Raw genomic sequence first — 17,201 nt, 5'->3', positions numbered from 1 at the left:
GCATGTCGCATTCCATGACTTGGAGTGCTCAAGCGAGCGCGTGGAGAATGCCGGGAGCAGAGGGTTTTCGTTGGTGTTGTAAAAATAAAAGGGAACCCTGACTCTCAAAATAACTTCGCAGCGCATGTACATTTAATCACCCACTAGACACGGGACAAGTAAAGGGAGCTATCTCTCCACATTCACTTATCGAAATAACTGAGCTATAGGACCTGAATGTTGTGTGCTCATGGCTTCCAGATTTGCAACAATAGCATTGTATTTTCTGGGGTCAACCATTATTCAAAGAAAGATGTAGGGATGGTTTCACATGATCATTTCTTGTGACCATCCCCACCTTGTTTACATCCTTTTTGGGGTAACATCCCAAAATCCTTTTGCATGAAAAAAAAAAAAATGTTATTGCTTGCATGATAATCGCATTGAAGCTGTGGAAGCAACATCTTTGACATGTCAAAGCTTCAATCAGATGTTTGCAAAGATCTTCACGTATTCTCAAGAAGCATGACGATCAATACATCAGCGGTTGCCAAAGCACTGTTGGCAATTACACCATTGGAGTGTCTTCTTAGGCAGTTTCTTTCAGAGACTTCTGAGGGTGGAGATTACTGAATGCAATGAGAGTATCAACCGGATGGGATGATCAAGCATGTTAACGTTGCACAACAACCGAGCCCGTTTTCTCATCGTACTTGAGTCGTGTAATGTCGCCTCCTCTTCCAGGTGTGTACTATAATTATCATGGGTGAAAAACCTTTTGTATTTTTGTAAAATCTGGGTCGTACGGAGGTTTCCGTATGTTCGTCATCAGAAGAGCATGCTGCGATTATCAGGAATTGAGGTGCCATTCCGATATGCTGATTTGTTTCTTCACCCTTTTCATCCGGATGGGGTGAATTGCTCCCATGGTAGGTTTTTTATGAGATATTTTTTGTCGAAGTGAGATTGGTACAAAAGCTTGCAAGCTCGTTACCGTGCTCAGATATCCGCTCGGCAGAACCTCTGTCTATGTCGGTAAATACGGAACTCGCATCCATTGTTGGATTTTTCCCATCACCTTTTCCTCCAATGTGAACTTCATGGAAAATACGCAAGTGCTGTCTTTACATTGTACGAAGTGAAGACTCCATTCTGCTGCACACAAATACCAAACCTGATGATGTCTGTTTATTGTGATAAGTTTTGTGATCACATCGTTACGAGACAAATAAATCTTAACGAGGAACTTTGACGTGGTAGGAGGCCATTTGGCCCACATGCGTGGGTTGCACCACCATTACATTAAATAAATCCATCAGGCTCTCACCTTTTCGGGGGGAGGAGTGGGGATGAGAAAAGTGTGGCAGTCACAGGGACGATAGTGTTATGAATGCAAATAAAACCAATGTTTAAAAACTTATTTTTTTGATTACAACTTGCAACTTTCCCTTGTGCACGTACCATCGTGTGCGTTTACTGACACCTGTTGGAGGGGGTGGTTGGACTTGTTAATGCCGTCGATCTCTTTGTGGAAAACATGACCAATTTTAACCTCCCCTGTGGATTTGTCATTGAAGTCTTGCCAAAATGGTTTCTCACGTGCTGAATCTGCAATGTTTATTATAAGAAGGCACGGGACAACGAAAATGGAAAATCCCGGGACAAAAGATAGCCGGGCATGAAAACTGGCAGGTAAATAAAGTTCACTCACGATCTGATATAACGAAAACCCACAATACAGGAAATGTAATCCAATCAAAATGACCATGAGCGCTCAACAGTGGGCACCAGGTGAGGTCTTTTGAGCAGACATTATGGTGTTAACGATTCCAAGATCCACCAAGTAAAGAAATGCGCAGAAAACACGAGGGGCTATAGTGCATGCTCTGGTTTACACTGGAGTGACTGTGATTCTGGGAAACCGTTTCATCGCATGATGCGTGACACTCCCACCCTCTCCCCAACCCCTTTACATAGCTCTTGTATTAAGTCCTGCAAAAGTACATTGTACTTAGTATTCATTTCTTCTCTGGAAACAAAATTCCTGACCAAGTAATTGAAAATTATCTTCCCAGCAATGGATGTTCAGGTGAAATAAAAAAATTAATCTTCCCCAAATATCACTTCCATTTACATTGTTGTTATTTTTTGTGTCATAATTTGGACAGGATCACTCCAAAATGCATATTTTGACATCAAATTTTCAAAATTTTCCGGAGGAGCATTTTTTTTTTTAAATGGTGAGGAAAAAAAAAACTGCATCACTGTGTGCTGGCAGTACAAGGCGAGTGGCCCGAGGCCTCGGCTCTGTGCTGGGTCACATTGAGGGTAAACGTCCTCGGATGAGCACGCTGGATCGTTCGCGACTCGACTGGGACGACTTCAAGGAGCAGGAAGGGATTGAAGAGGAGTTGGCAACGCACAACCGTGGCAAAGAAGGGTGAGTGTCATGTGAACATTGTTTGTTCATATTTGGCATAATTGTGAAATGCCTTCCTCTGCCTATAACTGTCAACTGAGTCGTAATCTTTGTTTTTTTTTTCAAAAACGATTTTTTTTACGTTTTCCTCAAAGTTATTTCAACAAAAGCATGAAAGCTTTAGCTTTCTCCCATTCTGAATACATAATTTAAAAGTCATGATATTTGGAAATAATTTTGTACTTTTCAGTTGTCATAATGGTTCAAAACTTGCTCTTGTTTCAGAAGGAATGAAACTTATTTTGTTTCAGTTTATCAAATCTTAATTACTCCGCACACGTGATGCAAAAAGCGAGGTTAAGCAATCGGTTCAAGTCTGTCCGTCTCTCCATCCGTACGTCTATAAATGTCAGCTTGTGATCGAGGAATAACTTGATATCAATTGAATGTTATATTTTGAACACGAATCGGAAAACAAACCTGTAGTTTTGCAGTACTTTGGTTCTGAATTTGTCTCAATCGTGCATGCACAGAAAGGAGAGAGACAATTTTTATGCCTCTGCTGACAAAGTCGCTGGAGGCATAATGTTTTCAGGTTGTCCGTCCGGCTGTTCATCTATCTGTGATGGGTTTTTATGACTGCGGTAATTTAAGAACAGCTGAAGGGATCCAAGACAAACTTGGTACAAGTACTATAATGATGCATATATAAACTGATTTGATTATGTTGTCAAGTGGTCAAAGGTCATGTCAGATAAAATGTGATATTTGAGAACAATTGAAGGGATTTAAATCAAACTTGGTACAAGTATGTATAGTGATGTGATAATGTGGGCGGAGACATATCTGGCGACGTCGAAGAGTACCGTTCTAGTTTCTACTCTTTCTGCCTGTCTGGCAGTCAAACAAAATTGAAAATCATTCCAAATAGGTAATTAAATGTTTTTAAGGAAGTCATAAAGGACACACACAACAGGCACAAATAACTAACACGGTGAGAACCCGCTTAAAGTCGTTTCATTATCGCGTCGTTTGAAATACATTACTGCATACAGGATAAATCCTATTTTTCGCACATGCGTCATGAATGCTTTTAAGTTGTATCTCTCAAGTTTTACATGCACCACACGACCTGAGGGCAAAAGTATCTGCACTGCAAATCAAATTGCTTGTTATCGGTGCCCTCAAGTCATGTTTTTATAATGAATATGTAAAGCGGTGGAGTCCAGCTCTCAGGGCAAGAAACACTTTTCAGGAATGTTACTTCTGGGATACTTAACGATTGACATTTAATGAAAACGCTAAAAAAAAAAAGTGCACAAATACATCCAAGTGAAGCAAACACATCTCAGCAACACGAATGCATCATGCAATGCGAAATTACAAAATAACCGCATCACACCATTCGAGTGATGGTGCCTCCAGCGCTCTAATTCCGTTCATCTCCCACCACCCCTTGCTGTGTCATGGCATTATCGTGCTTGCTTTTTTTTCTGTTACAAAGTGATTGCAGTGTTAAATATGACGTCAAAATGCCCAGCTCATGTTAATGTTGCGTCTGAAAGCAAAATGTCTCGTAAAGGGCATGACACTGGAGCAAAAAATGAAGGTGATAAGGCGCTTTAATTCAGGTGATCGGGCCGTGGATGTTGCACGTGATATGGCACTTGCTCTGACCACGGTGAGAACGATTTTTTAAACTTGCGGACAAAATTAGAGAGAGTGGCCAAAATGTGACTCTGACTGCAACTAAGGTGACACGTAGTCGAAGCAGTGCGATGGAGCGAATGGAGAGACTGTTGTCTGTGTGGATTTAGGATCAAAACGAGCGGAATATGCCCCTGAGCCAGCTGGTTATGAGGGAAAAGGCTAAAAGTTTGTTTGAAAAATTAAAACAACAAGAAGGCAACAGTTCGATGGTGGAGAATTTTACAGCGCGCCGAGGTTGGTTGGAGCGTTTTAAGCGTCGCAGAAACCCGCACAGTGTCACGATGACTGGCGAGACTGCGAGTGCTGACATGCAGGCAGGGTATGAGTTCTCTCCCAACCTACAGGTGATAACAACGCTGCAATTATCCCACACGGCTTGTTTTCAACGTAGATGAAACAGGACTTTTCTGGAAGCGGATGCCATCCCGCACCTTTTATTGCAAGTCAAGAAAAGAGTCAGGTCAGGTCAGGTATGGGAGCATGTGCCAGAACAGCGCGTCGCTGCGTCCACTTTCCGCCGGTACTCCAGGGGCCTCCGTCTGGCCATCCCCCAGGCAGATGCCAGGCCCATCCCCATCTCCTTGAGATGATGGTCAACCTGCTGCAACCATGAGGCACGTGGTCGGCCCACTGGCCTCCTCCACTCATGAGACTCCCTCGCTGAGAGAATCTGGTGAGCAGGATCAGCGTCAGGAAAACGAGCCACATGTCCATACAGCCGCAGCTGACGCTCACGGACTATGCAGGTAACAAATCTCATCCGAGTCTCTCTCAGCAACCGCTCGTTGGACACAAAATCCGACCAGCGATAGCCAAGGATTCTCCGAAGAGACCTGGTACCAAAGGAATTAAGTCTCCGTCTCAGATCCTTGGTCAAAGTCCAAGTCTCGCACCCATAGAGCAAGACTGGAAGTACCAAGGACCTGAAGACTCGGACTTTCGTCCTCCCGCACAGGTACCGGCAGCGCCACACCCCATGATCCAGTGAATCCATGACTCCCCAGGCCCGACCCAGACGTCTATTGACCTCCGGCTCACAACCTGCGGAGACATGAATATCACTGCCAAGGTAAGTGAATCTATCCACGACCTCAACATCCTCACCACAAACAGACACAGACAGGACAGCAGCATCCAAGATGTCACCGAAAGCCTGGATCTTTGTTTTGACCCAAGAAATCCGTAATCCCAACGGCTCCGACTCCTCATTCAGCACCTCGAGGGCCCCCAAGAGGATGTCTAAAGTCTCCGCAAAGATGACTGCATCATCTGCAAAATCAAGGTCCGAGATCTTGACATTGCCAAACGATGCACCGCAACTTGATCTCTCCGACATCCTCCCAAAAATCCAGTCCATACAAGTGCTGAAAAGTGTGGGGGCAAGTACATATCCCTGACGAACTCCAGTAACAACTGGAAATAAGTCAGAGGCGGTACCACCACACTTCACAGCACTCTCAGTACCAGAGTAGAGTTCAGACATCAGATCGATCAGTTTCGGTGGCACCCCGCGAAGACCAAGAATCCTCCAGAGGACATCCCGATTCACTGAATCGAACGCTTTACAGAGATCAACATAGGCTGCAAGCAGCCCCTGCCGAAACTCTCGTCTGCGTTCAATGAGGACACGAAGAGCAAGGATACGGTCAATCGTTGACCTCTTTGGTGTAAAGCCTGACTGCTCTGGACGCTGGTGCTCAAGCAGATGGTGGCGAACCCTATCAAGAATTATCCGAGCAAAGACCTTGCCCGGCACTGAGAGCAGCGTCACCCCTCGGTAGTTGTTGCAGTCTTGGCGATCACCCTTCCCTTTCCAGAGAGGGACAACAAGGCCCCTCTTCCAGTCAGTTGGGATGATGCCTGTGTTCCAGGCAGAGCACAAAACTGCATGCAACGACGCGAGTGCAGCATTTCCACCAGCCTTGAGAAGTTCAGCATGGATGCCACAGATCCCTGGAGCTTTGCCCCGTTTCAACTGGTTCACCGCAGCCCGTGTTTCCACAAGCGATGGTGGACCACAGTTGATTCGAGGGTCAGCAACAGGGATTGTAACACCCTTGACGTCCAACTCGACAGCTGGGGATCAGCCTGGTACAACCGCTCAAAGTAACCGGCCCAGCGGGCCTCTCACTTCAGACTCCTCTGTCAAGAGCCTACCACTCTCTGCTCGAACTGCAGTGCTCCGAGGGATGGGCTTGGATGAACGTAATGCGCGACCCCTGTAAGCGGGACGAGAATCACCTGTCCACAGGTGATGCTCTACCCCCTCACAGATTCCTCGCACATAGGCCTCCTTGTCCACCCTCAGTGCACGTACAGTTTTACGCCTCAGCTCCCTGAACAGCTCAGCTCTGCCATTCAGCCTGGCCCTGCGACTCTGGTCAATGGTATCCAGTGTCCCTTGAGAGACAAAATTCTTCTTTGCCCTGCGGTGAACTCCAAGGCATCCACCGGCAACATCAAGGACGGTGGTCTTGAAGGTGCTCCACAACTCTTCAGGACCCCCCAAAGCACCCAGACCCCCCAAGTGTCCACTCAGCCTGTTCGCAAACTCCTCAGCTACTCTCTCATCCCTGAGCTTGGCAACATCCAGCCTAGGCTGGGATGGTACCATTCTCCAGGATTTAAGGTGCAGCTTTAGAGTTGCTACAACAAGCCTGTGGTCAGTATTGAGGAACTGAGCACTCCGGTAGACCCTGCAGTTCTGGATCATCCTCCAACGACCGTCAAGAGTGCTTCGGGAGTTAAGGCTGTTAAGGTTAAGTTAAGGCTTCGGGAGTTAAGAGAAAAGAGTGCTTCGGGATTTAAGGCTGCCAAAGATCGCCTTTCACTCTTGCTTGGAGGCAATGCGGCAGGAGATTTAAAATTAAAGCCCTTGCTCGTTTACCATTCCAAAACACCAGGAGCAATGAAGGGTTTCTGCAGGACTACCCTGCCTGTCATCTGGTGGTCAAACCACAAGGCTTGGATGACCAGAGCCATTTTTCAGACCTGGTTTGTACGTGATTTTTGTCCAGCAGTGAAAAACATAACTTTGAAAAGAAAGCGCTGTGACTGTTAGACAATGCATTTGGTCACCCAGTCGACCTCGACTCCTCATTAACTGGCATCAAAGTTTAAGTTGTGTTTTTCCTCCAAACACAACTTCGGCCGAAAACGTCTGGACCGACCAGACAGGCCTTCGAGTTGACCAAGGTAACTTTTTGCTTAAAAGGCAGCCACGCTGGCTATTAAAGGTAGTTACATTGACTATTAAAGACAGTTACAGCGCCTATTAAAGACAGTTACATTGACTATTACGGATTAAATCAAAGACAAAGAGACTGCGCGACTCAGCCTGATGAAAAGTGGACCCGCCACAAGAAGATTACTGTCTTAGAACTCCAGTATTTCTTGCTCTGAAGCGGTTGCTGAACTCGGCTCTTGACTGCTGTTATTACAAAACTCAAGTCCACTATTACATGCAAACCAATCTGAATACTACTGTGTAGTAGATTACCACAGCAAAAGCAGTGTGACACCCGCATTCACAGTTCGTCGTCGGAATCATCGTCAGTTCTGCTTTCATCATCCATAAGTTCCATTTCTGCACGGGTCTGTTCATCGTTGGCCCAGTTTTGACACCCACAGCACTCTGCGCAGGACAGTCCTTTTGACCGGCAAGAACACTGGTTGGTCTCGCATTTCGTCTTCTTGCAATTACATTTCGTCGCCTCTAACAGTTCCTTCGGCATTGGTGGTTTGTTCAGCCAGTGAACAATCAGGCTCCATTGCGTTCCATCCATCCGTGAAATGTAGGAGAAGGGGCTTCTATAAACCTCCCAGTCATGCGGTGGTGGATCGCAGACTGATCGTTCACTCTTTTGCAATGCAGCATCAGAATGTCACTTGTAGGCAGCAACTTCTGTTCTCCCAGCGACTGGCTGCAGAATAGCTTGAAGCGAGCCTCATCCACACTTTTCATGGTCGGCTGATTGTACATGGCACAGACGAATTGTTCCAGGTCGTGAATGATATTCTGATCGAGCGTGAATTCTCGACCAATGCTCCCGAAACAGGTGATGAGATGGGGACCCTTCATCATCAAGTCGAATGGCCTTGTTTTGCCCTTACCATGGAATGCACTGGTGGTATCACTTCCCGTGAAATTGTGCAAACCTATCAACACATCGCAGACAGAACTTTCCAGAGCATTACTCAGCTTCCTAATGTCAACGACGATAATGTCCTTGGGACTTCCTGTGACCAGATGGAAATTTCGCACCCGAATCGACTTCGAGTGAGCCGATGCCAACACAAACACATCGGTGTCGAAACTCTCTATGCACACCGACTCTTCATTCTGTCCCGCGTGAGCGGCATGTAGCAGGAGCTTCGTGTCAGCTTCGTCATGGTCACATTCAAGTTCAGGTACTGACGACACAGTCATGACACCATTCAACGCCTTGATTTTCTCACATTTGCCGGTATGACTGACGTACAACAGCATGTCACCCAGTTTTGATGGAGACATGTTTCTCGTCCACGATTCGACGATGAACTCTATCAACGCCTCCTTGTTGGCTCCGCTCAGGAGATAATTGGCCCACTGTTTTGGAAGGGCTTGATCACGTCCGTAGATGGTTCGTACCTGAAGATTGCCCGCCCTGCCCGCTCGTCTGGCGTGCTCCAGGCACTTGATGCTGATACTTGGGTAAGTATCAAACACCACGTCCAGTCTCGAAGATTGGTTATGTCGTGCTTTGGCCACTACGATGTTCAGCACCATCTCTTCCAGTTTGCCGAAAGTGTTAGGCAGTGAACCAGCCTTTATCGCCTGAACAACGGCCATTCCATCCACAATTGTTGCACCTTGGATAGGCTGAGCGTCCACATGGCAATCGGGCCACATTTTCAGTATATAGTTGCGGAGTTTGGCTTTGTCCGTCTTAGCAATCGAACCATCACCGGATGCCAGCGGGAAAGATATGTTCGCCAGTGGGTATGCGAGCAGATCATGGAGTGTTACATTGCTTCACTCGCCAATCAACAGCAGTCTTGTGAAAAGACGACGTTCATTCGCAATTTCAACCTTCGGCGTCTGCTGGTGGGGAGTCGCCGACTTTCCTCGCGCCTTCAAGAAAGTTGCCAATTTGGCCTTCGAAATCGGATTGAAGAATGGGACCTCACCCAAGAGAAGCTGCTCACGCATGAATTGCACAAAAGCATTCTCTCCCTTGACATACGTGTTCATCAAGTCTGTGGAAGTGGCTGGCGGTGCGATGACACCTGACTAATATTGACGAGTTCAAGGTGAGCGCCGGAGAAAGGGTTAATCATTTGAAGTCCTGTGTCCATCACTTGTACCACCACTGCTTCGTTCTTCTTCGAGCTCGACACATCAAAATCCTTTCTCGTTCGGGGCTCGTCGTGGATACCCGCCATGGACTCATTTCCTTGCGATTTCCGCACGTGCTGGTTGGGACAGGATCCACTTCTTCACAGCTGTGCTTTTCTGAGTGTAACCAATGATGCCTCCACTGGTCTTGCTGTCCCTATTTAAAGTCTGCTCTGTGATCTGATCACATGCAACACTACTAAATCCATAACGAGTATGCCGTTAGGCAGTCCATTTGCCGTCCATGAATGCTTGAGAGGTGTCTGGGTGGGAGTGCTCTAGCCCGGCCATTTCCAGCCAGTAAACGGGTAAGTACCTTGCATAGTTTAGGTGATCGTACACAAAGTACCAGGGAATTGACGCTCTCGTGATCGCAAGGTGTTTCGGCCAGTTCGAAGTACGAGTTGCCCATATAAGCTCCAGTGCTAGCTCCACCATTTCCAAGTTGGGCCATGTAATGTCCACACTTTGGTGTTTGTTCAGGTCATCCCTCACCATGAGTGCTCCCGAGTCTAGAACATGTAAATTGAGGTCTGAGTCACCCGGCTTGTGGACCCTGGCTGGCTTCATCCTCTGTAGTTGACTCTGTTTCTGTTGTGGAGCTTCTGTCTACAACAGCAGCCTGAGCAATGGAACCAATATCAATGTCCTTCATGTACACCACTTCGCTCTCAGACATTTTTGGTGGACGATAGAAAATCATGTCTGGGTACAGTTCCTGCAGTCTTTTCTTCAGTCTTCTTGCCTGGTAGTTGGCCTTCTCCTGACCTTCGCATACTCTGAGTTGGTCATTGAACATCTCACACAACTTCTTCATATGTATAGATTGCTTTCCATCAATGAGTCTTACCTGGATTACTTTATCACAGAAAATGTCAAATGTTGAGTCATAGTTCACTTTCTGAGTTTGGAGTTTACTTTCACTCTGTCTGTGGTTTGTGTCATTCACATACTCATAATAACATTTATGGTGATAACAAACTGCCAGCGCCACACAGTCTTTATCCTTTATAGTTGTCATTATTCTCACATCACGTTCATCTCTCCTCTGCTCAGCAGTTTCCCTCAGCTTTCCTCCATCCTGTGTTTCTGCCAGGGACAACTGATCACGTTGAGATTTTCCTTTGACACGGATGAATTTGTCTTTTTTTCTGGCATATGAAACAAATTCTTGGCAGTACACCAGCTGATCTGCCAGCCACCCTTTGTACAGAGGTTCTGAGGGATTTTCTACGTATTTTGTGGTATGAGTGCCCCTCTTTTTCTCGTCCGCCCACCACCTCACTGGCTCGAGCAGAAACTGCAGTAGTGCTGGCTTCTGATTTCCTTTTCCTGGCTTCAGTACATTTTATATGATCCTTGTTACAAAACGACGCATAGCAGAACCGGTGACAGCCGGCATCCGCAGGAGGATCAGTCATTGGCAGCAGTTTCATAATTTGATCAGCCAGCAAACGGCATTTGTTGATAGTTTCACTATCTGTGGCGTCGCACCAAGCCTTCGCACACTCACATACCTTAAGCCAGCTCTTATCCGTGAATTACGTCACTTTCTCATCTTCCTCCCCACCCAAGTGTGAAACAAAGCATATTTGGTTGTTGAAAGACCAAAAATCACTTAATCACCAGACAACCATGGGCACCGCCATCTTGATTTGTTGTTTCCTGGTCGTTTCCTCCACGATTACAAGCATGCCACGCCCCCTTCACGGCGGTAATTTCAAATGGTAATAACTGTCGGTGTGTCAACTTGTGCATATGGAAACAAGTAGGAATTTCAATGGTGTGTTCTCATGAATGTACAGGGTGAATTTCGTTGATTGGTGATCTGCACAACGAAACTGAACGAACCGACCCACCTCCACATGACCTATTAATACATGCAAGTCTATGAGAAATTCCACCCATGGGGGGACAATTCCGTGCCCCAATTATTCACCGCAGGGGGCATATTCATAGAATTAAGAATGAACAGGCAAACAAAGATTTACATGTATATTTAGGCAAATTACGTGCCCAGACCGGGAAACAAGCCCATGGATCGGCCAGACAGCTCAGATGGCAGAGCACTGGTACGGTTCACCAAATAATCTGGGTTCGATTCCCGGTCTGGGCATGTAATTTTCCTACATATGCATATAATCTTTGTTTGCCTGTTCATTCATAATTTAAAATTGAAGTCTATAATTGAACACTGCATGTGGTAAGATGTTCGATGAACTCTCGTTTATTATCTCTTACATTTCGATAGCTCAGGGATACAAACCCAATTGTATCGAAAAACCACATCACCTTGACACCTCAACAAGGAACAAGGAATTCCAACACAGGTGGAGGCCATTCAGCCCATGCCTGCGCGAACACCACACCAACCCAAGATCCAAGAAAGAAAATGCAAAAAAAAGTTTTTAATTAATGAAAGAAAAAAAAAATTGTATTTTTTTTTGTTGTAATTTTTATTATTATTATTATTATTATTATTATTATTATTATTATTATTATTATTATTATTTTGTTCCCCTCGGAGAGTGGGCATGGGCTTGGTTAAAAACGCACATCAACCACACAACCCCCCTAACAAGACCCCCACCAAAAGCACTCCATACACAATCACCCATCAATACTCAAACTACCAAAAAGTCTTATCAACATCCCCATACCCCTCTATCTCCATCACTTCCAGGTACCTATCGAATTATAATTTAAACTTATCCACTGTTTCTGCTGCCACTACCTTTCCAGGGAGACCATTCCTTGCATTAACTACTCTCTGAGTAAAAGTCCCCTGCCTTGCTTCCATCTTAACTCTCCTCCTCGACTCTCAGGCTATGGCCCTGGTTCTATCACTGTCTACTCTGTTCAATAATTCATCTGAACTTATTTTATCTTTACCTTTCATTATCTTAAACATCTCCATCATATCTCCTCGTAAAGGCCCTGTCACACCTTGACGTTTTAGCCAGCTTATGGCAAGGTATCAAAATGTATGCAAAACGCTGGCGTACGCTGAACTATTGATGTTTTTTCCCAGTTTTGGACGTATTCATAACGAGTTAGACGTATGCATAACGTATTAGTAACGTACACAGAACGTTTCAATCACATATAGATAACTTATACCAACGAATGCTTAGCCTGTTGTCGGCGTTCACAACCTATGCCCAACGATAGTCTAATTTATGCATAGCACGCGGTAGCGTATCGCCGACGATCACGTGGCGTAGGCTATTAATAGGCTGCGGCTCGACGATTCAAATCATAACCGCACTAGACATCGAAGTGTCAAGCCGCTGTCACACCTTGACGTTTTAGCCAGCGTATGCCGACGTATGAAAAATTTGCCGAACCAAACTGGCACACGTCGAATACGTTTTGTGTAAGTTTTGTATACGTTAAGAGCACGCTGGCAGACGTCTTAGTACGCTGGCATACGTCGTCATACGCCGAGTACGTCGAGAAATTTTGAGGATGTTGAAAATTTCTCGACATACTCTGCGTATAACACACGTTCCGCGTACGCTAGCCATAAGTTGTGGGCACGTTACGCGATCGTTGACACACGTCGACACACGTTACTTGAAAGTTACTCGTAAGTCGAAACACGTCGAGGTCATGGTTAGCGTCAGTGTTCCAGACTCCCTGCTTTTCTTTTTGTTTTTTTTATCTTGCCAAAACGAAGTTTTGCAAGATATGTTGGTCAGCTTGTATGTTTTTTTATTTTTATTTTTATTTTTTTTTGCTTGTCTGTAATCACGTATAAAAAATTCTGCAGAGCACAATTATCATCGGAAATTTTTGTAACTTCGCATATCAGAGGCCTATAGAGGTCCCTTTCAGTGCACAAAATTTTGAAGGTCAAGGTCAAAGGTCAAGGTCACTTTGGCGCAAATCAGGGGAGTCGACGAAACCCTTATTTTTTGAGTAATTTTGATCGGATCGTCTTCAAACTTCATGGGAATATAGTTCATGATCTGGCGCTCAGCTGATTAATTTTTGGTGGCGATTGGCCTTGACCTTCATGGTTAGCGCCGCAGGTCAAACATATTTGACCCAAGGTCAAATTTTCAAGTTTTAGGAACCATATCGTGTAGTACCTCAAATTGAACACCTCGATGAGTGCTTTCTAGATATGTCAAGCTTGAGACATTATGACGTCATTTGGTGACGTTATGAGGCAAAAGCATATTTTTCATGGTTACTCTGTAGAACGATTCTCATCGGAATCTCTTGTAGGCTGATATTCCTCAAGGAGTCGCTCCTGATGGATTGCACCTCTGTTCACCTCAGTGTGACCTTAAAGAAGTCACACGTGGTCACCTTTTGGCAAGATGGTTTATTTTTTCTTCGGTATGACGGTAATGTTGACACTTCGATTTCGAGTGCGGTAATGATTTAAATCGTTGAGCGGCAGCCTATTAATTATATTATATTATAACCGCACAAGAAATCGAAGTGTCAACATCACCGTCATACCGAAGAAAAAAAAAAAACCAAAAAAAAAAAACCAGGGAGTCTGGAACACTGACGCTAACCATTACCTTGACGTGTTTCGACTTATGAGTAACTTAGAAGTAACGTGTGTGGACGTGTGTCAACGATCGCATAACGTGCCTACAACACGTTACTCATCGGTTAGAAATAAGTTTCAGGTACACTAAACATTACCTCGACGTGTTTCGACTGATGAGTAACTTACAAGTAACGTGTGTCGACGTGTGTCAATGATCGCGTAACGTGCCTACAACTTATGACCAGCATTATGCGGAATGTGTGAGTCATACGCTGGCATACGTCAAAAAATTTCAAGCATGGAAAATTTGTCTCACAGCTCGACGTACAAAGACGTATGCCAGCGTACTATGACGTATGCCAGCATGCTCTTAACGTATACAAACTTACCCATAACGTATTCGACGTGTGCCAGCGTTTTATCCAAATTTTTCATACGTCAGGCATACACTGGCTAAATCGTCAAGGTGTGACAAGGCCTTAACCGCCTCCTTTCTCATGAATAAAGCCCCGTCTCCTTTAACCGCTCCTCAGAGCTGAGTCTTGCTCGGCCCGGAATCAATCTCGTAGCCCTACGTTGAACCCTCTCTATGGCATCTATGTCCTTCTGGAACTGTGGTGACCAGAACTCAACACAATATTCTAAATGTGGCCTCACTAAATTCCTGTACAATGTTAACACTTGACCATGTTATGCTAACAATGTTAACACTTGACCAATGTTAACACACTCCCTCTTACGGTATGACAGACCTGAGCCTCGTCCTGGTGGAGGTGTTGCTCTCTTCATCAAAGACTCTATTCCTCACTCTCCCTGCACTGCTCTCACTCCCCCACACCCCCAGGAATACCTCTGTCTTCGGCTTCCCCTCCACTCCCACCTCATGTTTATATGTGTACTGTACCGTCCACCGAACAGTGATGACTCCATCTACACCTCACTCTCCGAAAACATGGACCATCTTCTATCTTCTCATCCAAACTCTCTCTTCCTCTTATGTGGCGACTTCAATTGTCATCACGCCAGTTGGCTAGGTGTGGGTACCTCTCTCACCTGCCATGGGACATCAGCAAAAGCTTTCTGTGACTCATTGGGACTGACTCAATCGGTCAACTTCCCGACCCGGATCTCAACCAATGGTACTCCATCTCTTCTGGATCTGATTTTGACAAATTTCCCTGACAATATCTGCTGCTCTTCCTTCGCTCCAATTGGTTCTTCTGACCACGTCCTTGTTAAAGTGGACATCTCTCTGGCTGTTATCAGAGAACCACCTCACCGCCGTCGAGTCTGGCATTTCACTCAAGCCGACTGGCAGGGTCTCCGAGCAGCCATCAAACTTACAGACTGGTCTCCTATCACTACTTTCTCAAACATCAACTCATCCTGGGAATTCTTTCAAAGAAACTTGCTCTCCCTCATGCACAGATTTATCCCCTCTCGTGTTCAGTTGTCTTACCCTTCCTCCCGCCCTTGGTTTACTGAAGCTTGTGGCGAGGCAGTTGTCCTGAAACAACTTGCCTTTGCCTCATGGAAAGCAAACCCAACTGAGGGCAATCTCAGTTCTTTCCACAAAGCTCGGAACAAGTGTGTATCTACCCTCAGGAGAGCCAGAAAACAACATCTTTCTCATCTCAAGTCTGAACTCTCAAACCTCTCTCCCTCCTCAAAATCCTGGTGGCGTTTAATCAAATCTGTTTCTGGTGTATGTTCCCCCTCCATCCCCTCCCTTACCTCAAATGGCCGCACTGCTGATTCCACACGTGATAAAGCTGAATGTCTAAACTCGGTGTTTGCAGCTAAATCTTGTGTCCCAAACCAATCACTATCTCTACCCACTTTACCCAGTCGCACCCAACTGTCCCTGGACTCTGTATCCTTTTCTCCTGACAAGGTGGAGAGCTTGCTTTCAAACCTCGAGTCAGATTCTGCAACCGGTCCAGACGGCATCAGCCCACGTGTCCTCAAAGCCTGCTCTTCTGCTCTTGCTCACCCTCTCTCTGTTCTATTCACCCTCTCATTTTCCCAAGGTCATCTGCCATCTGCTTGGAAATCTGCTAACATCACTGCCCTGCATAAAAAAGGTGCAAAAACAGATCCCTGTAACTATAGACCAATCAGCCTTCTCCCAATCATCAGCAAGGTTATGGAATCCATCATCGCTTCAGACATGAAATCCTTCCTCTTCTCCAATGGCTTGATTTCCAATCATCAATTTGGTTTCAGACCAGGTCACTCTACCCTAGATATGCTGCTACTGCTCTCCCATCAATGGATGGAGGTCCTCAATGCCAGACAGGAAATCCGAGCCGTATCCCTGGACATATCACGTGCTTTTGACACAGTCTGGCACCCTGCCCTACTCACCAAACTCTCTCCCCATGGTATTCAAGGCCATCTCCACTCATGGCTCGCAGACTTCCTCTCCTGTCGCAGTCAACGTGTGGCCCTAAATGGAGTTCTTTCATCCCCTCTTCCTGTGCAGGCTGGAGTTCCTCAAGGTAGCGTTCTGGGCCCTGTTCTTTTTCTGGTTTTCATCAATGATCTCTCGGACTCTCTGGAAAATCCTCTATTTCTCTTTGCCGATGACTCCACCCTCTGCCGTACCATCTGTCATCCCTCAGACCGGCAAGCAGCAGCTTCTTCGCTCACTGCAGATCTGGATAAAATCACAAACTGGTCCAACACGTGGAACATGTCTTTCAATCCAGACAAATCTCACACTCTCACTATGTCTCTTCGAAAGGACCGTTTACAAAACCCCCCATCCACTTTCTCAACAATCCTCTGGAAGAAGTCTTTTCTTTCAAGCTTCTGGGTCTCACTATCTGCCATGACCTTTCCTGGGAAAGTCACATTTCCAACCTTGCCCTCAAAAGCCAGTCGCCGACTGGGAATCCTCCGTCGTGCAAAGTCCTTCCTCGGCCCTCTTGGAGCTCCTGACCACTTACAAAGCTTTTGTCCGTAGCCTGATGGAGTACTGCTCTCCCCTCTGGGCTGGTGCTCCTGCCTCCCCACCTTTCTCGACTTCACGCTGTCGAAACCAGGGCTTTTAAGATCATTGGCATCTCCCGCAATGAAGCTGAGTCTTTGGGCCTCTCACTCAATCACCGCAGGTTGGTCGGTGGTCTTTCTGTCTTCTACCGACTCCTCTCCAGCCTTGCCCCCCCTGCTCTCTCTGCGATTTGTCCCCACCACATTTCCAC

General features: G+C 45.9%; 2 protein-coding genes across 4 annotated transcripts in view; one reads left to right on the top strand and one right to left on the bottom strand.

Annotated features, from left to right (window-relative positions):
- Nucleotides 1–17,201, bottom strand: part of LOC147027575 (cadherin-13-like) — a 164,863-nt gene that overhangs the window by 109,069 nt on the left and 38,593 nt on the right. The gene's annotated exons all lie outside the window — the stretch shown is intronic.
- CFDP1 (chromatin remodeling protein CFDP1) overlaps nt 1–17,201 on the top strand; it is a 41,449-nt gene that overhangs the window by 14,260 nt on the left and 9,988 nt on the right. For 2 of the 3 annotated variants that reach the window (XM_085877084.1, XM_085877083.1), the window contains exon 6: nt 2,258–2,419. In XM_085877084.1, the coding sequence (XP_085733210.1) occupies nt 2,258–2,419 (162 nt within the window). Of the gene's footprint in view, nt 1–2,257; nt 2,420–17,201 lie in introns of those variants that run through there. The other variant, XR_015057115.1, reaches the window with a different exon arrangement.

Source organism: Eptatretus burgeri, chromosome 4 (genome assembly GCF_056783735.1).
Source record: "Eptatretus burgeri isolate ZD-2024b chromosome 4, Ebu_testis_v1, whole genome shotgun sequence".
Classification (NCBI taxonomy): Eukaryota; Metazoa; Chordata; class Myxini; order Myxiniformes; family Myxinidae; genus Eptatretus; species Eptatretus burgeri.
Note: the sequence above shows the minus strand (reverse complement) of the source record. Positions and strands in the feature narration are given on the sequence as shown.